The 23,884-nt window shown below is 41.9% G+C and overlaps 1 protein-coding gene across 4 annotated transcripts in view; it reads right to left on the bottom strand.

Annotated features, from left to right (window-relative positions):
• The window catches only part of clcn3 (chloride channel 3), a 118,327-nt gene that overhangs the window by 63,878 nt on the left and 30,565 nt on the right, over positions 1 to 23,884 (bottom strand). The window contains exon 1 of one of the 4 annotated variants that reach the window (XM_055632340.1): positions 8,969 to 10,287. The exons of the other annotated variants lie outside the window; for them this stretch is intronic. Within the exon in view, the coding sequence (XP_055488315.1) occupies positions 8,969 to 9,050 (82 nt within the window). The 5' untranslated portion in view covers positions 9,051 to 10,287. Of the gene's footprint in view, positions 1 to 8,968; positions 10,288 to 23,884 lie in introns of those variants that run through there. 4 annotated transcript variants of the gene reach the window in all.

A 23,884-nucleotide genomic window follows, 5' to 3' on the forward strand; every position in this document is an offset into this window, starting at 1 on the left:
ATCAGACCAGAGAATCTTGTTTCTGATGCCTTTTGGCAATCTCCAAGCGGGCTGTCATGTACCATTTACTGAGGAGTGTCTTCCGTCTGGCCACTTTACCATAAAGGCCTGATTGGTGGAGTGCTGCAGATATAGTGGTCCTTCTGTAAGGTTCTCCCATCTCTACAGAGGCACTCTGGAGCTCTGTCAGAGTGACCATTGGGTTCTTGATCACCTCCCTGACCAAGCTCCTTCTCCCCCGATTGCTCAGTTTGACGGGGCGGCCAGCTCTATGAAGAGTCCTGGTTCTTCCATTTAAGAATGACGGAGGCCACTGTGCTCTTCGTGACCTGCAATGCTGCAGAAATAGTTTTATACTCTTCCCCAGATCTGTGTCTCGACACAATCCTGTCTCGGGGGTCTACGGACAATTCCTTCGTCTTCATGGCTTGGTTTTTGCTCTAGCATGCACAGTCAACTGTGGGACCTTATATAGACAAGTGTGTGCCTTTCCAAATCATGTCCAATCAATTTATTTTACCACTGGTGGACTTCCATCAATTTGCAGAAACATCTCAAGGATAATCAATGGAAACAGGATGAACCTAAGCTCAATTTTGAGTGTCATAGCAAAGGGTTTGAATACTTATGTAAATGCGATATTTCAGTTATTTCTTTTTAATTACTTTTCAAACACCTGTTTTTGTTTCTTCATTCTGGGGTATTGTGTGTTGATTGATGATTAAAAAAAATGGATTTCATCCATTTTACAATAAGGCTGGCTGTAACGTAACAAAATGTTGAAAAGGTGAAAAGGTCTGAATACTTTCTGAATGCACTGGATGGGGACTGAAACTCCCACATATGAAATCCGGTAATAGATCAAAAGGAAAGCTGTAATTAACAGCTAGCAGGGTTTTACCTTAAGGCAAGACCTCCCAGCCATGTGCATTTCCTGACCTCAAATGGGAGACCAATTAAGACAGAGGCTGAAGTCAGGCAGAGGTAACATGGTACGTCATGGAAGACCTGCGTTAGTTGGATCACTCCTGGTGACTATTGTGAGTAGGCAGGGCACAGCCCATAGAAGGGCCAAAGAGAACAGAAATGGGATCGTATCAACTGCCACGGTAAGGCTACTGTTATCTCTCAACCCCAAGTAAAGGTTTATCACCACAGAATAAAGAATTCTGGTCACTTGTCATTTATTAAATGCTTTTGCATATCCACCAATAATTCAGGTACTGACATAAAATGCTTTGAAGGAACTGCACATTTTATGTTCCTTTCAAATGAAGAACATTGTGCGAATCGTGTTTCCATGGCGTATTTTAGATCAAGGAAACTAAATATGTTTTATTTGAACAAATACTATGTTAAATAATTAAATGGAGACATTTCAGATACATGACAGTAAACAGCCCGATGTAATAGTGCATCAAACAGACTACCTGCAAGCATTTTCTACCAAATAATCATAACAGTATTAATTAAAACTATAAAACTAACTAAACCCAGGCTATTCTAAAGGCAACAAAAATTAAGATATGGTTGATCGCAGCTGAGTTATAGGACAGCAGTATTCAGAGGTAAGCAGGGAAAATGTTTGAATGCACAGGAAAACATATCTGAAATTGTTATTTTTTTGTGACATTTCTTTGAGCTAGACATCTCATTAGAAAAAGGATGCGATTCAATAAATAGTTATTCTGCTATTGACAATGTTATCCAGGAAGAAAGGGTTTCACTGTTTGCATCCTTGTATCTCTGTCCCTGTCATTAGCCTATCTTCCCCAGCCAACAATGGGCCATTATGAACTCCACCCTTCCCGAGGTTATCTGTTGCCAGCCCGGTTTTGTTCTGGCCTTTTCTCAAAAATCAACATTGGTATAAATTAGCATCTGCAGTTCCTTACTACCCAAAAGATTTCAAGTGTCAGATTGCTGCAATGTCATTCCTTTATGTTTTGCAAAACAAAAATGGATCAATCTGTTTGCAAAAGACTGGGAGCATTCTACTCCCATGGAGAGGCCATGATCAATTCTTCCTTACTCAATACAAGAGAGACTTCCCTATCCAGAGAATGGCTGGCCTAGCTGTTAATATTGAGATGGGCATGGATGGTATTTAAGGGAAAACTAGATAAATAGATCAATGACATTCCTGTTTTTTCTGCTCAATATTAGATGAATGGGGGAATGTTCACATGACGCCTGTCACAAAGTTGAACTAAACAATCTCCCACTTGCAAATTCCATTCAACACAACACCTGTCTTGATTTACTAAATGAGCACAATTCACTTTCTGATAAAGTCTTCAATCCGCAGTGTTAACTGTTTCTCCTTTCTCAGATTCTGCTGTACTTCCTAAATCCTTCCAGTAATTTTTTTAAGCGAAATTAAAAAATGTACATGTGCAGCTACATTTCCAGAACATTTGTTAAAACATACATAAATGCATTTGGTTAACGATGTTATCTCTTTGAATCACTTCCCTCTGGAAGGCGACTCCGGACTGTTAAAGCTGCCACAGCCAGACATAAAAACATTTTTTTCCCCCCCACAAGTAGCAGCTCTACTCAATAACCAAAAATCTGTAGCCTCCTTTTGCTCTATAATTTTTTTAATTCACTGTTTTAATCAATAATGTTTTTTATTAATGTTTAATGTTTTATATATCATTCCTAACTGACACTGTATGTCATGTTGTCACTTTGGGGCGGAGCCTCAAGACAAATTCCTTGTATGTGAATACTTGGCCAATAAACATATTCATTCATTCGTTATGTCACTGCTAGTCTCATGAATATCTTTTAAGCACTGCCAGAGGCATCTTTAAGGTAGATCTGTGAGAGTTCATCAAAGCTATAAATCAAATCACCCAGTTTTATTATCAAATTATTTACAAAAATCTCGTGCACAAATTTAACCAGTTTACCTTTACATTAAACAAGCAACAAACTGATGGTGTTCATGTCTATTTCACATCTAAGACCTACTTTCATCTATATATTGAACATCAGGCTATATCTTTTATGGTTGCCAAAAAGTTGTCAAAACTAAATACATGCATAACTCTTTGAAGATTTAAAGTTAAATTATCTGTATGGTGCCAAAAAAAGTCAATATTAATGGCAATATCAATTTTACTCCTAGAAATAAAACATTATGGTTTGGGCTTGATAATCTTTATAAACATGTCAAGATAGGTCTGAAGTAGGGTCTCTACAGAAAACGTCACTCATTCCTTATCTCCAGAGATGCTGCCTCTCCCACTGAGTTACTCCAGCATTTTGTGTCTATCTTCAAGATACCACACTTGCAGCACTTTTCAAAATCAGATTACTGGTTCAAGGCCTTGGCTTAAGCACATCAATGTGGTTCAAAACTGAAGGAATATCAAAAGGCCAGAATAAATCAGGGCCGCGACGGATAACCTCAGGAAACATGGAGTCCATAATGGCCATTGTTAGCAGGGGAAGATGAGCTAACGAGAAGGATACAAGGGTGCCACCATAGGAACAAGTAGGATAACAACGGTGGGTGGGGGGGGTATAGAAATGCAGGAGTTACTTGAATTTCTAACCAAATGTTCTGGAAATGTAGCTGCACATGTACATTTTTTAATTTCGCTTTAAAAAATTACTGGAAGGATTTAGGAAGTACAGCAGAATTTGAGAAAGGAGAAACAGTTAACACTGCGGATTGAAGACTTTATCAGAAAGTGAATTGTGCTCATTTAGTAAATCAAGACAGGTGTTGTATTGAATGGAATTTGCAAGTGGGAGATTGTTTAGTTCAACTTTGTGACTCAGGCGTCCCTTATTTCTTTGTTTTTTTTATTACGTGTTAAATTATGTTTTAGTGTTCTTTAGCTTGTTTTATGTGGGGGGGGGGGGGGGGTTGGGGGAAACATTTTTTAAATCTCTTACCTCGACGGAGATGCGATTTGTTTCCATATCGTATCTCCGTCCGCACTGCGGCTTATCATCGAGGAGCTGGCGGCCTCTGCTGGAGACGGACATCGAGAGCTCCAACCGTGGGAGCCTGCAAACTTACCATCTCGGAGCTCACGGTCCCTGTCAGGGATCGACTTTGGAACTCAAACTGCGGGAGCCTGCGGACTTTAACATCTTGGAGCTCACGGTCCCTGGTTAGAGACTGACATCTGGAGCGCCAACCTGCAGGAGCTTCGATCGCCCTGATGAGGGGGCTTCGATCGCTCCGACGAGGTGACTTTGATCGCCGGATGCAGGAGCTTTGATCGCCTCGACTGCAGATTGTTCGACTGCCCTGACCGTGGGCGAATAAAGAGGAAGAAAATTGGACTTTATTGCCTTCCATCATAGTGGGGAATGTGGGGAATCCGCTGTGGTGGATGTTTATGTAGTTGTGTGTCTTGTTGCTTTATTTATTATGGCTGTATGGTCATTCGAGTTTCACTGTACCTTAATTGGAACACGTGACAATAAAACTGACCTTTGAACTTCCCCTTCAACATTCCCTGCTCCTCTCTTTTGTACCCACCAATCACTTCTCTGGTACTTTCCCACACACCACTGGAGATGCAACAGCTGCACTTTCACTTCTTCTCTTAGCACCATCCAGAGACCTATACAGTTCTCGCCATGAAGTATGCCTTCCAAATCTGACGTTCCAGACAAAGCAGTGATTTACTCCGAATGCCTCATATGCTACATTCAGTGTTCACAACATGGTCTGCCCTAGATAAACACAAAGTGCTGGCATAACTCAGCTTCTCTGGAGAAAATGGATGGGTGACATTTCGGGTCAGGAGCCATCTTCAGAAGCAAGCCCTTACACTCATAATCTTGGAACTGAAGACAACAAGAAATAACATATCGGTCTGTAAAAGGGTCCCGGCCCGAAACATCACCCATCCTTTCTCTTGCGAGATGTTGCCTGACCGACTGAGTTATTCCAACACTTTGTATCTATCTTTGGTATAAACCAGCATCTGCAGTTCTTTCCAGTTCCACATGATTCCCCTAGATTGGGAAAAACATAGATGATCTTTGGCCACCTAACCAGACACATTGAAGTAGCAATCTTCTGAAACATTTTTTCATTTCCACGCAATCCCCTCTCAGTCACCCCATTTTAAGCTGAATTCAACAATAGCCTCTGATGTTATACATTAGCCTTAAGCTTTTCTCAGCACTACCTCCATAGCTCAGAACTAGAAAGCCACAGTTATGGGAGTTGCCTCTTATCGCAGTGCTATTTGCAATGGTACTAACCAGAGCAGTGCAGCAGGCCCACAATGTCTGTGCTGAACATGATGCCAAGTCCATCTCGTGTCTACCTGCACATAATCAGACATTTCGTTGTCTAAATGCATTTCGTTGTCTAAATGCATTTCGTTGTCCAAATGCATTTCGTTGTCTCTGTACTGTACACTGACAATGACAATTAAAATTGAATCTGAATCTGAATCCACATCCCTCCATTCCCTGTAAATCCATATGCCTATCCAAAAGCCTCTTAAATGCCATTATCATACCAGCACTTCTAAAAAGATCAATGTTATAATTTAGTGTTCTAACAACTTCACATGAATGTTTATTAATGGAATCCATCGGTACCATCTTGTCGAGAAAAAAAGCACTGACCCAACCTATCAAAAATGTTTTCAACATATTCAAGCTGGTGCACAAGCATTCTCAATGTTTTTATTCAGCTCATGTCAGATAGATTCTATTTTTTACATCACAGCAGGCCATTTGGAAGGCATCTTTGTATGAATGCTACAACAAATCAGCCAAATTGAAAACAAGCAGATTATATAAGAAAATGTTGGTTACCCAGCAGCTTCAATGTGAAGGCAGTGTTATTTTTTGGGAGTGCATATTATTCCAGGTATTAAACCTACTTTCTTTCTCAGCCGCACAAAACCGTTTGTTACTTCCAACCTGTCCAAATATCCAGGATTCAGCTACCTTGATGATTAACGCCACAGATTGAAGAAACTAATTCAGATATAGGCTATTAAAATAATTATTTTACTGAACAAATCAAGTTTAATTATTCTATCTTACTGTTGAGCAACAACAACTTACAAAGCAACAAAATAAGATTCCATGACTCTACGCAGGTTTTGAATTTATATAGGGATTTAAATTTTTTTTAATGTTTCAAGGCACATTACAAGAATTTTAAATGGATTTGGACATTAAACCACACAAACAGTAGGAATTTGTCCTCTTTCGAGCCATACATAACGTGCAGTAATGTAGAAATGTTGAAGAGCATTTCAGAAATTTTGATTAAGAAGTGGAGTTCAACATGTATAGGTCAATACATCACATATCTAGATGATATAATGGATGTTCAATTTCTAGCCCATGATATTATAAATGAAGCAACAAATGGGAGGAATGCTATCCAACATGGTCAAATAATTTCACTGGAACTTTAATTCAACAGACCTAGAAATTAATTCAGCGACCTGAAGTTGTACAAAAAGGTATTTCACAACCATCTATCAGGAAAATAGGGGCAGTCTATATATAGATATGTTGTCAGCAAAACATGCATCTTGTAAAATGAATTTAAAAATGAGAGGGGTGGGATTACAAGATCAAATAGCAATGTGTTCTACAGCTCGTCCGAGCTCACATGATGGTATTTCTTGTTTTATTTAGTTCCAAGATTATGACATTAAGGGCATGCTTATGAATCAGGTCTTCAAGGCAAATCATACATATTTGCTTGCCAACATGTTAAAAGATAGCAGGCATGGACGCATACTTAATAATGTGCATCTGACCTACATTTCTCATTGGCAGGATTCAAAGGCCTCCCTTCACTGTGATACTCAAGAACTGGCAAACAAAAACTCCTAGAAAGTTGGTTAAAGGCACACATGCTTTACTGATAAATATACGGGGAGTGGCACTTAATATTTTCGTGCAGCCTGGTGATAATTTACTTTTGCGTTATAGAGCACGATTCCAGGCTCTTTAGCCCAACTCAAACTTGAAACCATTTTTAAAAACAAACAGTGTAGGAAAGAACTGCAGATGCTGGTTAACAATCAAATATAGACACAAAATGTTGGAGTAACTCAGCGGGACAGGCAGCATCTGTGGAGAGAAGGAATGGGTGATGTTTTGGGTCGAGACCCTTTTTCAGACTGAAGAAGGGTCTCAAGCCGAAGCGTCACCCATTCCTTCTCACCAGAGATGCTGCCTGTCCCGCTGAGTTACTCCAGCAGTTTGTGGCTACCTATATCAGAGTACTTCTTGTACAATGCATTGTTAATGTTGCTGCACAGTAACAATACAAGAATAAAAGAGTAAAAAGTTCAAATAAATGATGTTCACACTCAGCGTCTTTACAATATTAGTCTTTGACAACAGCAAAATATCATAGAAGACAGGAACAAAGTGAATTTTGTGTACTTTTTAAAAAGATATAGTAATTAAATAAATCAAATAAAAAAGTCTAAAAGCAGTCAACACATAAATAACATAGAACAGCACAAGAACAGGCTGTGCCGAACATGATGCCAAGACCATCTCTTATAGAAACATAGAAAAATAGGTGCAGTAGGCCATTCGGCTCTTCGATATAATCATGGTTGATCATCCAAAATCAGTACCCCGTTCCTGCTATTTCCCCATATCCCTTGATTCCGTTAGCCATAAGAGCTAAATCTAAATCTCTTGAAAACATCCAGTGAATTGGCCTCCACTGTCTTCTGTGGCAGAGAATTCAACAAATTCACAACCCTGCGTATAATTCCTTTCCCTCCATTCCCTGCATATCCACATCTATCCAAAAGCCTCTTGAATGCTACTATCGTATTTGCCTCAACCACCAACCCTGGCAGCACGTTCCAGGCACTCACCAACATTTGTGTAAAAAAAAGTTGCCCCACAAATCTCCTTTAAACTTTGCCCCTCTCATATCTGTGAAAAGTAATCAAAAAGACCCATTGACAATTAACTATGCAGTTATATCGCCTGCCCACAGGCAATATAGCTGAAGCAAAAATAGATTTTTATCATCCTGTAACAAACACATTTATCTACTTGGGAAACAATGCATATACAGGCCAAGGTTATTGAACTTCTTACAACATGCCAGTTGTATAATTCTTATTTCAGAAAATTTCCTCCAGGTATTATGACTAAATAGACACTAAACATGACAAAAATCGAGGTGCCGTGGTTAATACTTCAACCATGCAGCACCTTACGGTGAATCATACTTGCAGAGTTTAAATTTCCAAGCGCAGTTACCTAGGCCAGCTTCCAGTTTTCCCCGCAGAAAGGGTTCAGCCTACCTTGCACAAATCCCCAACAGCAGCTGCTAACAATGATGTAATTCAAGCTGCATTTTTCCACAGAATTAACTGAGATAAGAGTGGCGTGTAAGGATATCTACACTATTAAAAATTACTTGAAACTATTGCTTAACCACTGAAGTGACATAACATTCCATTGGTGTGGAGGTGGTGGAGGGGGTTGAGCTAAACAAATGAGATGAATACACAACACTGGATTTCTTTGTGAAACCATTTTAGTCCAGTACTTAAAATGCGTTGCATTGAATGCTGGTTTAAAACAATAGCTTATTAACATGAACTTGATCTAGATAGGATATTCTTATAAATATATGTGGCACAGTTGCATGCCCTGTTAAATTAAATCTCCAAATAAATTTCTTTGCCGAGGCAAAAAAAGAATAAAAGCAGCATCTGTTACCATAAGCGACGACACTAATGGTATCACTAACTGACCAGCGTAATCTTTTGGGACTAAACCATTCTTCCATAAAAAATGGGAATAACTAGAAAAAGCAAAATGAAGTAACACAATATCAATTCTGCTTGCAAGATTAAATTCTGTTCCAGTACAAGAGAAAGGATTTAGAAACTGACATATTTTATTCAAAAATATACATATTCTACCTATCAAGAATCATTCACTCATTTGCAAATAGAGCTGAATTAAAACTCACCTTTCCTGGGCATTTCTTGCATAGGAATGCAGTTGCCACCGCCACCATCGTAAGGTAAGTATGGGTCAGCAGGCATATCCATGAGAATTTGCTGCACTGAAAGTATGCTGCACTGAAAGTCTACCACACTATTCTCTCAATCTGCAGTCAGCAGAGCTGCCATGTTAGCTCAAGAAAACAGGCTGTGTGCGTGTGCAGCAGCTTGGATCCTGCGATAGGCTATGATGTAAGCAACAGGAAATTGCTCCTGTCACGTTGCCACTGGTTACTAGTCCACTGATCCCAGAAGCTTAGCAGCAGAGTAAATGCATCGTCATCTAATATTTCTGAAGGTGACAGTACTAATTTTGGCAGATAACACTAACCAAAATGTAGGTAAACTACCATTGCTCTTTTGTCAAAGAGAAAACTTGTATATAATGCATAATGACATTTTGTTCAGCTTAAATTTTCATTACAATGCTTATTTCCTTTGAGCATAAGGAAAGGAGGCGGTAAACTGGGGAAAAGCAAGATAGCCAAATAATGAAAAAGAATGTAACATGTAATTGGTACATTTTTTAACATGCCTCAGTATCTCAGGTCTCTTATTTAAAGAATGACAAAACAAATCCATTTTATCAAGGCACATAACAAAGTAAGAAAATCTCACTATAAATGGTCAATTGATTTAGCGACATTGATTGAGCCAGTGCACCAGAGGAACTTGGGGCTCATCATCAAAAATAGAACTGGGACTTCATCAACAACTGGGAAATAGTCTCATCCCAAGGACGGCAACTTAATGGTGCATTCCTGCACGAGAAAGTCCATAAGCAGAACTAAAGCCTCTGTCTTTGGAGGAAGGCTGTTATCAGGTAGGTGCATGTTAAAAAGTTCAAGGGGGAGATAACACTATAATATTAAACTACAATGAAAAACTGTAAACTTTAGCGTTTGGAGAGTGGAAGGTAATCTCTGAATGAGGGTGGTGGGGAGAGAAGTAGAAAAATAATAAAAAAGTGTTATTGGAATGGCATTGGAAATTATTCAGGCAAAAGAAGATTTGTAAAAACCTCAAGTTGAAAGAGTCTGCCCAATATTAGAAAAGTCAATTCCTAGAAGGGAGTAACCTTGTGGTTATGGGAAGGAGTGACAAAGATAAGTGTTCGACAATGACATCCAATGTTATCATGACAAACAGCAGAAAGATTACCAGCAGATCCACTCAGTAAACAGTCAATCTACAGCACTAACATGAGAAGGAAACATAAATTCCTGACACCTGCAGCTCTCGAGCTGTTGTTACGGGGAAGACTTTACAAGAGAACCAGACACTATTTATTCACCCTAAACATTAAAAAAAAAAAAAAACTGCAGCTGCTGGGAACCCAAGATAAAACAGAAAATGCAAGAAAGCTTCAGTGGCTCATGCAGGCACATCTGCGGAGAGAGAGTAAAAACAAGTTAACATTTTAAGTCAATGATTTTTCATCAGAACTCTTGAAAAGCCATCAACCTAAACTGATAACTCAATTTTTCCCTCCACATTAATTATTTATTCATTATTATTTGCTCACAGACTATGGATATCATTGCCAAGCCTGGCATATTTTTGTTCATTCCTAGTTTTCCTTAACCGAGAATGTAAGTGGAAGGCAAGTTGTTGGAGGGAGATTCTTACGGATGGGATCTGTCAGTATTTGGATAAGCACAGACTGATTAGGGATAGTTAATCTTTGGTTTCTGAGTGGGAAATTATGACTCACAAATCTGATAGTATGTTTTGAAGATAGACAAAAATGATGGTGAAACTCAGCGGGTGAGGCAGCATCTATGGAGTGAAGGAATAGGCGACGTTTCGGGTCGAGACCCTTCTTCAGACTGATGTTGGGGGGGGGGGGGGGGGGGGGAAGAAAGGAAGAGGCGGAGAAAGTAGACTGTGGGAGAGCTGGGAAGGAGGGAGAAAGCAAGGACTACCTGAAATTGGAGGTCAATGTTCATACTGCTGGGGTATATACTACCCAAGCGAAATATGAGGTGCTGCTCCTCCAATTTGCGGTGGGACTCACTCTGGCCATGGAGGAGGCCCAGGAAAGAAAGATCGGATTCGGAATGGGAGGGGGAGTTGAAGTCCTGAGCCACCGGGAGATCAGGTTGGTTATTGCGAACTGAGCAGAGGTGTTGGGCAAAGCGATCGCCAAGCCTGCGCTTGGTCTCACCGATATAGAGCAGTTGACACCTGGAACAGCAGATGCAATAGATGAGATTGGAGGTGCAGATGAACCTCCGCCTCATCTGGAAAGACTGCTTGGGTCCTTGGATGGAGGCGAGGGGGGAGGTAAAGCGACAAGTATAGCATTTCCTGCGGTTGCAAGGGAAAGTACCAGGGGAGGGGGTGGTTTGGGTGGGAAGGGACAAATTGACCAGGGAGTTAGAGGGAACGGTCTCTGCGGAAAGCAGAAAGGGGAGGAGATGGGAAGATGTGGCCAGTGGTAGGATCCCGTTGGGGGTGGTGAAAATGTCAGAGGATTATGTGTTGTATGCGACGGCTGGTGGGGTCGAAGGTGAGGACAAGGGGGATTCTGTCCTTGTTCCGAGTGTGGGGATGGGGAGTGAGAACGGAGCTACGGGATATAGAGGAGATCCTGAAGAGAGCCTCATCTATAGTCAAAGAGTTGAACCCCCGTTCCCTAAAGAATGAGGACATCTCCGATACCCTGGTTTGGAACACCTGGGTGCAGATGCAGCGTAGACGGAGGAATTGGGAGTAGGGGATAGATTCCTTGCAGGAAGCAGGGTGAGAAGAAGTGTAGTCCAGATAGTCAAGGGAGTCAGTGGGTTTATAGTAGTTGTGTTTTGAAGAGATCACTAAAGGGATTGGTGTGGACAGGGAAGTGGACAATACCAATATCAAGTTCAGTAAGACCTTTGATAAGGTCCTGCACCGCAGGCTGGTCTGGAAGGTTAGATCACACAGAGGCTAATGCGAGCTAGTCAAATGGATCCAAAATTGGCTTGGAGAAAGGAACCAAAGGGAGTAGTGGAAGGTTGCTCTTCTGAAAGGAGGACTCGTGCAGGGTCCGCAGGGGTTGGTGCTGGGCCCACAGTGGTTTGTTACCTACTTGAATGATTTTGATGAAACTGTAGTTCACATAGTATTTTTGAAGATTACATCAACATTTGTGGTTTAATGGACAGTAAAGAAGGATATCTAAGTTTACATAAGGATATATATAGAGCAGTTGGGAAGCTGGGTCAAGGAGTGGCAAATGGAACTTAACCCCGACGAGTGGCGTTGCCCTTTGATATGTCAAACCCAGACAGGACTTACACAATAAATGGTAGCATCCTGGAGAGTGTTACAGAACAAAAAAAATTGAGATTACAGGTGCACAGTTCCTTGAGTGAGTCAGATAGACGGGATGAAGACGGCATTTTGCACGCTTGCCATTATTGGGAAGGGTATTGAGTGCAAATTTTGGGACATCATGCGTTTGCACAAATTGTTGATGAAACCATACTTGGGAGTAATGCATACAGTTCTTGTCGTCCAGCTGTTGAAAGAATGTCATTAAATTGGGAAAAAGTGTGAAAGAAATTAAACAGGATGTTTCCTGGACTTGGGTTAAAGGGAGAGGCTGGATAGACTGGGACTTTATTCTTTGACTGAAGGACCTTATTGAGGTGTACAAGGTTACAAAGGACACAGGTCTTTTTCCCCACGTAGAATACTAAAACTGGAGGGTATAGGCTTACGGTAAGAGGGGAGAGAGATCTCAGGGACAACGTATTCCACTCAGAGGGTAGTCTGTATCTGAAATAGACTGCCAGAGAATGCTATAGAAGAGAATACAAATATGACTTTCAAAAGGCTTTTGCACAAATATATAGATATGGTTCAGAGTGATATTGGCAAAACGGGACTAGCCTAATATGTCACATTGATCGACATATATCCATGCTGTATAGCTCTATAACTCTAAGTACTTAAGAGTCAACCACAGCAGTGGGTCTAGAGTTGCATAAGGCTAGATTGGTTAAGACTGTCAGATTTCCTGTTGGGAAACACAAGTGAAACGGCTGGGTTATTTTTAACAATCCTGTAATTCCAGTTACCATTAAATAGACTAGCATTTTATTAAGTTTCAGCCTTTTATTTAACTACTTGAATTTAAAATTCCCCAGAAGCAATGATGGGATGTTTCTGAATCAACCAAACACAGCTGGGATTTAATGTGATTATTTAACCACCTTATCCTAGCACATCAGTCTAATTCAAAATCCGACTAAACTGCTTCAGATTGCAGTAAAATCCATTAAAATTCAAGTCCTGTTGCAAGTATACAAACTAGTCCACAGAATACTAAAATGGTAAAAAACAATGAGTCTATTATGGTACCACCTACACAATCACATAATCATTGCCAACATTAAAGCAAAATAATAAGCAAAGGGCTGCACATTGGAAAAGTAGTAGAGCTGCTGCTGCCTCACAGCACTGGAGACCCAGGTTCCATCCTGACTACTGACTGCAGGTGCTATCTGTGTAAAGTTTACACATTCTTTTGTGAACGCATGGTTTTCTCCCGGTGCTGCACCCTCCATCCACATTCCAAAAAAACATGCCGGTTTGCTCTCGAAATTACCTCTCTAAATTGCCCCTCGTAGGAAATTGCCCCTAGCAAAAGTGTGATGTACTGGTGACCGATGGACCTGGTGGGCCGAAGTGCCTGTTTCCGCAATGTATCTTTAAAATTAAAATAGGAATGTAAAACAACAAGACAATTTTTCATCATGCACACCCAATTCTAATAATATGAATCAAAAATCTCATGATCACATAGCATAAACACCCATGACTAACAATGTCTAAAATGGCTAAACACAATAAAACAAGTGCAAACAAAGATAAGCAATTATATCAATTATCCAGTTAAAACTACGACTTACAATGGCCTCCCTTTCATTCACCTGCTTGGACAAGCAAGGCAGAGCAATAAACCAGACTTTCTTTAAACTGGTGAAAAGAGCGAGTCATTTGTTATTTCAAGTTTAAATTTTAGCTCCAATAAATTTAATGCTACTTCCAAAAATCATTTCATATATGGAGAACTTCACTTTGCTTTTTTTAAGGTTAGCGGCCGAGGAAACATTTTACATGATCTTAAGTTTGTATTTTCTTGTTTCTTTGAGGAGAAAAATAGACAAAATAATTCTTGGAATACTGTATGTCTGATGGGCCCAACATTTATTGCTCTTTCCCTGATGTACAACTCAGTGCTTGTTAGTGCATAATTTTATAGGAACCGTGTAAAAACAACCTCAATGGTTTCTTTATTATCAACTGTACCAGGTACTGTGAAATACATTATTTGCATACAGCTCAGCAAGACTATCCCTGCACATAAGCACAATCGCTCCGGTCAGTGCAGAACAGCCCACTGAATCCAGATGCAAAAGGCGCCATTTTACAGTCCCAGCTGGCCACAAAGGACTGTTGCAGACGTCGCCTCCATTTTGGTCATCCTGCGAACCAACGTCCTTCTCCACACCTGACCCTCTTCAGCCCTTGTTCCCTGGGGAGCGCCTCCTGCAGCCGAACTCAAGGGTGCACAAGGTAAGACCTCCTCCCCCTCTACTCACTGGGTCCCTTATCCAGTGTCCGCCGCCGTTTCCTTCCACCTCCTCTCCTGGTCCACGGGGTGAGCAGGGGCCAGGTTTGGCATCCTTCCCTCTCCGGGCTAGCCGGGCCTGCTGTTGAGATACAGCCGCAGTTCACTGGGCCATCGAGCCAAGCCCCAGGCCGCAGCAAGGTCTCCAAAGGCCCACTCCACCATCGAGACCCCGCCCTGTCTCCCGCCACCGGTCCACTAACCGGCCCTCGGTCCAATGCCCTTCTCTCCGATCCAAAGGGCGAGCAGAGGCCAGGCTCGGCGGCAACATCGCCGGTTTGGTTCTTGTTACCGCAGCAGTGAGCCAGGCCTGTTGTCAGGCATGACCATGGACTGTCAGGAGCAACATTATGTCAAGTGGCTCATAGCAAATGGAGTTACACAAAGGTAAAACCGTGTAATGGCAGCAGGTTTCAAAAAGCAAGGAGAATTAGCTTTATTTTAAGAATTCAACAACTTTATTATTACTTATGCTGCCGCCGATATTTTATTTCCATATCTTGTTGAGAAGCCAAATTCTGCCAACTCTCAAACCAAATTTTCTCCCCTAATTCTTTAAGTTACTAACTTAGTAACATGGCTGACCTTTGTACTATTGTTATGTGCACTCCACTCCTCTTCACTAACTTGTGTCTTGTAGAGAAAGGCAAAAATTAGAACTCCTGATTTCTGTAATCCATGGAGAAATACATAAAACATAATTTATCATTCATAATTCAGATTCATCTTAAAATAGACCCAATGGTGGCAATTTGATATTGGTACTGGTTTATTATTGTCACATGTACTGAGATACAGTGAGAAGCTTTGTTTGCATGCTATCTAATAAAATAATACTACAGATGAGTACAATCAAACCATACACAAATGTAACAGGTAATTCAAAGAGAAAAATATCAAAGTGCAGAATAAAGTGTTACAGCATTTTAGCGCGACAGTTAGAGAAAAAGTGCAGGGTCTGCAATTAGGTAGGTTGGAAAATTGGTACCACACCCTAGTTTATGGAAGAACCGTTCGGTAATCTGATCATAATGTGGAAGAAGCTGTTACCAAATCTGGTTTCAATTTCATATTGCAGTTGCTCCAAGGACTGTTAAGATAGTTAAGAGTAACAAATTCTCCATTAAATGGCATAAACCGCAACTGTAATTTGTATTTAAATACTACCTTTACTATTGTACATCGGTGTTTTGCAAAAGTGTAACAAATCAATATTTCTATTCTGAATCATGAGAAGAATTTGGAATGACAGTGGATATACAGGCAATGGAGGGATATTGATTATTTGTAGGCAGATAAGAGTTTGTCTTTGCACCATTTTCGGCCTATTCCTATACTGTTCTACGTTCTATTTCTAGATGTCAATTTAATCTGTAATTAATTAAATGAAGATTTTGCTGATGATACAAAGATGGGTGGAAAATTAACAGGTGAAAGTACACAAAATTAGAGCAGGCTGTGGATTAATTGGGAAAGCAGAACGAATGCCAGATAGACTATGAAGTGATGCATTTGGGGAAGTTAAATCCGGTCAGGGCATACACAATGAAATACAGGGCCCCAAAGAATGCTATTAAACAGAGCCTCAGAGGTACAAATACATAATTCCCTTAAAGATCATAAATGATAGGAGCAGAATTAGGCCATTTGGACCATCTAGTCTACTCCGCCATTCAATCATGGCTGATCTATCTCTCCCTCCTAACCCCATTCTCCTGCCTTCTCCCTATAACGCCTGTACTAATCAAGAATCTATCTATCTCCGCTTAAATAGATCCACTGACAGCCTCCACAGCCGTCTGTGGCAAAGAATTCCGCAGATTCAACATCCTCGGACTAAAGAAATTCCTCCTCATCTCCTTCTTAAAAGAACGTCTTTTAATTCTGAGGTTATAACCTCTAGTCCCACTAGTGGAAACATCCTCACCACATCCACTCTAAACCAGCCTTTCACTATTCAATGAGGTTCCCCTGTCATTCTTCTAAACTCCAGCGACTGCAAGCCCAGTGCCGTCAAACGCTCATATGTTAACCTACTCATTCTTGGAATCATTCTTGGAAACCTCCTCTGGATCCTCTCCAGAGCCAGCACATCCTTCCTCAGATATGGTGCCCAAAATTGCTCACAATATTCCAAATGCGGCCTGACCAGTACCTTATAGAACTTCAGCATTACATCCCTGTTTTTGTTTGCAAGCCCTCTCGAAATAAATGCTAGCATGGCACCATAGGTAGGGTGGGGAAGTACTTCCAGCATGCATGTCTTCATCGGACAGTGTTGGGAGGTCATTTGGCAGCAGTATATAACGTTGATTAGACAAAACACCTGAAATACTGTTTACAGTTCTGGTTGCTTTGCTATATGAAGGGTGTGATTAAGCAAAAGAGTGTACAGAAAAGATTCATAAAGATGTTGCCGGGACTGGAGGGCTTGAGCTATAAAGGAGAGATTGGATTTCAAGCCAAACTCAAGCACAATAAGTAGAGCAAAGGGGAAAATAAAGAGTGCAGAGTTCTCAACACTACAGCACATCAGTGCCACGGACAAAGTTCAATATCCGCAATGGGGTAAAGGTGAATTTGACAGTATCCTAGTTTATGGAAGGGCCACTGAGAAGCCAGATAGCAGAAGGGAAGAAGCTGCTCCTAAGTCTGGTGGTGTGCATGCTTCTATATATTTTGCCTGATAGAAGTGGGAAGGAGGAATGGTTGATGTGGGACATCTTTAATTATGTTGGCTGCTTTTCAAGACAGTGTGAAGGAGGCTTTCTGCAATGTCTTGCGGTGTTAGTCAGTTATTCCAAAATCTAGCAGTGATGCATCCCAACAATATGCTTTCTCATGTGTTTGCCAGCCAGTTCTCTATCCACATCAATACTGAACCCCCAATGCCGTGTGCTTTAAGTTTGTATACTAAGAGATTAGTATACAAACTTGATGTGGGGCAGGCATCTTTAATTATGTTGGCTGCTTTTCAAGACAGTGTGAAGTGTAGTTGGAGTCACTGGTAGGGTATCTTGTCTGTGTGATGGACTGGGCTACATTCATAGCTCTCTGCAATTTCTTGCGGTGTTAGTCAGTTGTTCCAAAATCTAGCAGTGATGCATCACAACAATATGCTTTCTCATGTGCATCTGTAGCAGCTTGTAAGAGTTATTGGAGTAAGAGTTATGTTGAATTTCCTCAGTCGAAGGAGAAAGTAGAGGCGTTGGCGTGCTTTCTTGTCTGTTGCTTAAACTTAGTTGGTCCACAACAGATCATTGGTAATATTTACGCCAAGTAAAATAAAACTCTCAACCACATCAGCACCATTGGTGTTGATTGGGCCGAGGGCTTCGCTATGCTTCCAGAAAATGATAACCAGCTCATTCATCTTGCTGACATTGAGGAAGAGGTTGTTGTCCTGACAATAGATTACTAAATTCTCTATCTCCTTCCTGTGATTAATAAGTTTGCAAATAACAATATCTGTTGATGCTAGGAAGATCTTCACAGGCTACTGGATGACAATGATCAATTTATAAGATGGACAGAGCAACGGCAGATGGAATTTAATCCTGATAAATGATTGTGATGCACTTGGGAATATTGATGTACACAATGAATGGTGGGGCTTTAGGGACAATTGAGAACATAGAGACCTTGAAGCATGTCCAATTATCCCTGATGGTGGCAGCCCTTATAGAAAAGAGTAAAAGATTTATGGAAAGCATGCAGGATCATATCAGATCTTATTAACTGGCAGAGATGGCTCAATGAACCAAGTTGACTGCTCCTATTCTTACGTACCTACTACTTACGCTAATCTAACTTTTTAAAATTGTCACTTTTCTTCGTCTGCCAAAAACAGCACGATACATTAAAAAAAGGGGTTATTTTGGGACATGGGTGAAAGCCGAAGCCCATTTGACAACGTAATGCATCGCGCGACATTAGTAAATACTGCACATTCTTCAAGTACGTATGATTAAAATTCCCCTCACAGCACTGTCCTAGGGAAGACAGTAATGTCACTGTACCCCAAGTGAGAAAGGAAGCCCCTTCAAGTCTCTATAACTCTCACCATAATCTTGATTCAATGTTAGCAGGATTTAAGAAAGGTCTGCAAGTTATGACACAAGAGCAGCTCCTCCTAGTGGAGGAGTGGGCGTCCAACAACTACCACTTTGAATCAACGAACGTAATAACAAACGGCAGACACAAAAAGCTGGAGTAACTCAGCAGGTCAGGCAGCATCTCTGAAGAAAAGGAATAGGTGACGTTTTGAGTAGAGACCCCGACCTGAAACGTCATCAATTCTTTTTCTCCAGAGGTGCTGCCTGACCCGCTGGGTTACTCAGCTTTTTGTGTCTGTCTTCAGCTTGAACCAGCATCTGCAGCTCCTCTCTACACATAATAACAAAGGGATTGTACACCCAGTGAATAGAAATGCTAGCGGTTCCCAGCTCTGAGAGAAATAATTAATAGTGAGGGATCATTAAGCTTAAATCATTGCGTGTGGAAGAGAATTATCAGCTTACACAGGATCAGTGGTACCTGGGCAACAGAAAAATTCCTGAAATAGAACATAAAATGGTGAGGATACTCAGCAAGTCTGGCGGTATCTGTGAAATGAGAAATGAAGTCGCCATTGCAGGCCAAGGACATTTCCTCAAGAGTCCACAGTGTTTATTTTCCATATGTACCGACAATGGAACATTGACATTCTTATTTGCAGCTACCGTTCCATATATCCATCACCCACCGAGCGAAAATGTTGACCCAAAGATTCCTATTTATTTTTTCTCATCTTAACTTAAACGTATATCCTCTGGTTCTTGATTTTCTACCCTTGGTAAAAGGCCCTGTGCATTCACCCATCAATAAGTCACCATTTTGTCCAGTCGTGTAGGAGGTGGAGTAGAAGTTGGGAGGAAGCCCATAAAAGCAATACACACAGATATTTTACAAAATTCAATATATTAATAACTGTTATACTAGTGCAAAAAATCTCCAATGAATTTCAAAATTATTTCCTTAACCAAATTTTCAAAGCACTTGCTTTTATTCTAAAGCTATCAGTCATTTTTTGTGGGCATTTCCAGTTGCATTTTTCTACTGGCACGCAGAAGCCAGTAGAAAAACAACAAGAAACATCATTGTGCAATGCTGCTCCCATAAGAGGGCTACTACAACTTACCTATTCCTACCATTTTGCATTTAGATTATAAATTCACAAGCCTGTCTATGAAAAGGCTTTATCAGAATACTTCTCATCTGCAGTTCGCCTACCGCCACAACAGGTCCACGGACGATGCAATCTCCCTGGCCCTATACTCATCCCTGGAACACCTGGATAAGTGGGATACCTACATCAAACTCCTATTCATAGATTATAGCTCACCATTATACCATCCAAGGTTATCACCAAACTCGCGGGACTTGGAGTCAGCACTCATCTCTGCAACTGGATCCTCGACATTCTAACCAACAGATCTCAATAGGAGCACCACCATTGTAGGCCAAATGTCAAGTAATGATGAGATGGAGAACATGAAAGAAGGTTCAGAACCTCGTTACTTGGTGTCGAGATAACAACCTTTCTCTCAATGTTAGCAAGACAAAGGAGATAGTAACTGTTTACAGGAATCGAATAGAATAGAATGCTATTTATTGTCATTCAAACCTGGGTTTGAACGAAATTCCATTTCTACAGTTTTTTACATTACAAACACAATCCAAGACCCACACTTAACACAGTTTACATAAACATCCATCACAGCGAGTCTCCATCATCTCCTCACTGTGATGGAAGGCAAAGTCTTTATCTCTTCCCTTTGTTCCTTCTCCCGTGGTCCAGCAGTCCAACTGCAGTGTCGAGGCGAACTGGGGCTCCGATGTTAAAGCCCCTGGCGGGCGATGGTAAGTCCTGAGGCCGTTTAAGCCACGCCGGACGATGTTAGGCCCCGGTTCCATGTCTTTAAACCCGCAATTCCAGCGGGAGAAGTCGCCGTTGCGGAGCTCGGAAAAGCGGTCTCCCACCAGGGACTTGGAGCTCCCGATGTTCCCGTCCACCGGGTCTGCGGCCGGTGCCTCCGAACTCCAAAAGTCGGGTCGCAGCCACGCGCCACCACAGCTCTTCCCGCTCCGAAGTTGGCCAGCTCCGCGATGTCAGTTCCGCAGGCTCTGCAACTGGAGCCCTCAGGTTAGTCCCGGCCGGAGGTCGCCGCCGGCTCCACGATGTTAGGCCCAACGACAGGGAATAGTCGGGTCCCCGCACAGGGAAGAGATTAACGGTTTCCCCCACAGCCCTCCCACCACCCCCAACATATACACAGATAAAAAAAATAATAAAAACTGACTCAAAGACATACATTTAACAAGACAAAAATAAAAAAAGACAGACGACTGTAGTCGAGCCGCTGCCGTACACATACAGAGGCCATGCTGCAAGATGCACTGAGCGATGTCGACTGGAATATGTTCCAAGCAAGTTCCAGTGACGTCAGTGAGTTAGCGGAAGCAGTCACGGACTTCATCGCTACAATAACCGACAACATCGTCCCCACGGTAAGGGTAAGCACCTATCCGAACCAAAAATCCTGGGTAGACAGGTCCGTTCGTGTGGCCTTGAATGCTCGCATCGCTGCCTACGACTCGGGCCTGGCATCAGGAAACATGGACGTCTACAAGGTAGAGTCCTACCAACTGCGAAGGGCGGTGAAGGATGCAAAAAAGGGGTACAGGGACAAGATGGAGTCACAGATGGAGCAGCAGGACACCAGAAGCCTGTGGCAGGGGCTACGGACTGAACCAACTACCGGAGCACCCCTCCTGCATCCGCAAGTGCCGGCACCTCCCTAGCTGATGACCTGAACACCTTTTACGCTCGTTTCGAGATGGGCAACACCACTCCAGGTTTGCGACAATACCGCCAGTGGGCTGACTACCGAAGCTGAAGGGAGGAATGTGCACATATTCTCGCTGTCCGAGCACGATGTGAGGAGGGCTGACACGGGTGAACATGAGGAAAGCTGCAGACCCTGATGGCATCTCGGGGCGAGCACTCAAGTCCTGTGCTATGCAGCTAGCTCCGGTGCTCACTACAATATTCAACCTCTCCCTGGACAAGTCCGTGGTCCCTGCCTGCTTCAAAAAATTCATCATTGTACCGGTACCAAAAAATGCCTCCCCAGCCTGTCTGACTACCGTCCGGTGGCCCTTACCTCGGTAGTCATGAAATGCTTTGAGAGGCTGGTGAAGAAACACATCTGCGCCTTCCTCCCTCGCAACCTGGACCCGTTGCAGTTCGCATACCGTCCGAACAGATCCACGGACGATGCGGTCTACCAGGTTTTGCACACTGCTCTCTCTCATCTTGACAGCCAGAAGGGGGGCTACGTGAGGATGCTGTTCATAGAATTCAGCCTAGCCTTCAACATGATAGTCCCCACCCGACAGCGCCGAAATTCCGAGGAGTAAATAACACCAACGTCTCTTGGATCACCCATATTGATGCAATGGCCAAGAAAGCACCCCAATGCCTCTATTTCCTTAGAAGGCCTAGGAAGTTATGTATGTCCTCACCAACTTCTACAGATGCGCCGTAGAATGCATTTTATCAGGATGCATCACAGCATGGTTTGGGAACAGCACCATCCAAGACCCCAAGAAATTGCAGCGAATTGTGGACGTAGCCCAGACCATCACACAAACCAACCGCCCTTCGATTAACTCTATTTAAATCTCGGCAAGGCCACCAGCATAATCAAGGACGAGTTGCAGCCTTGGCCACTCCCTCTCCTCAGGCAAAATAAATAGAATTGTGAAAACGCACACCTCGAGATTCAGGGACAGTTTCTTCCCAGCTGTTACCATTCAACTGAACCATCCTACAACTAGAGAGCAGTCCTGAAGTACTACCTACCTCATTGTAGTTATGTTGCAAAACCTACCTTCAGCGGGGCTGCAGATCTGTCCCAGCCCGTGTGCGCGATGTTGGCGCCGTTGAGAGGGGGACGGGTTTAAAACGCGATTTTCCCTAGGCTATTCAAATCGAGGTTGTTCAGCCTACTTAGTTGCTGACAAAAAATCGCTGGGAGATTCTTTCGCTGGAGCTATTTTTAAACTATAATGGTTAATTTAGTTGTTATAGTAAGTTAAAAATTATCCTCTAAACCCGCGATCGCCGACAACGGGACAGATCTCATACAGCGGACAACGGAAGGTAGGTTGTTTATTTTTACATTAAAAAGGGCTTCTTAAGATCCCTTTATGCAAAGTTTAATAATAATAATAATCTCTATTTGTTAAGCACCTTAAAAAAACAACCAAAGCTGACCAAAGTGCTGTACAGAAAAAGAAAATAAGCAAGACATCATAAAACAGACAGAACAACAGAACATACAGCTAACACGAGGCGCATAAATTACATACAAAAATCCAAACAATAAATTAAAAGACATAAAACATGAGTACGAACCACGCAGCAAAACCAAGCAAATAAAGTAAATAAAAAAAGCCGACACCTTACTGGTCTACAAAGGCCACGGAGAATAGATATGTCTTCAGGAGTGACTTAAAAACAGCTAGAGAAGGGGCCTGTTTAACGTGCAGAGGCAATTCATTCCATAATCTCGGAGCCGACACAGCAAAGGCACGGTCCCCTCTGAGCTTCCGCTTAGTTTTTGGCTCAATCAGGAGCAGCTGATCATCTGACCTGAGAGAGCGGGAGGGTGTATAAGGGTGAAGAAGCTCAGATAGGTAGGACGGGGCAAGACCATTTAGGGATTTAAAAGTAAATAAAATAATTTTAAAATGAATCCTATACTGAACAGGCAGCCAGTGGAGAGGCCAAAATGTGTGAAACATGATCATGCTTTCGTGTGCCAGTCAAGAGACGAACGGCTGCATTCTGTACCATCTGGAGACGGGCGATGGAGGACCGAATAACCCCCAGATACAGTGCATTGCAGTAATCCAGCCGAGTTGTAGGTAGCTAATTTGGGGCACCATTAAATCCCGCAGTATTTTTCTGGGCATTTGGGGTACAAATCTACCGCAATGGGAACGTTCTAAACCAGCGCGTTCCAGAGTTCCACAGGATCCCACTCAAAAGCCGATTTAAATGACCATTAATTTACAGCAATTGAACACTAAATTCCTTCCATTTGGCCTATAAATTAATGTAAATGAGATTTAAAAATCATGTTTTATTGTGATTTCTTTGTGAATGTTCTTTGGACACTTAGGTTATTTAAAAATGTTAATCTTTCCTTAAGAA

Source organism: Leucoraja erinacea, chromosome 3 (assembly GCF_028641065.1).
Source record: "Leucoraja erinacea ecotype New England chromosome 3, Leri_hhj_1, whole genome shotgun sequence".
Lineage (NCBI taxonomy): Eukaryota > Metazoa > Chordata > Chondrichthyes > Rajiformes > Rajidae > Leucoraja > Leucoraja erinaceus.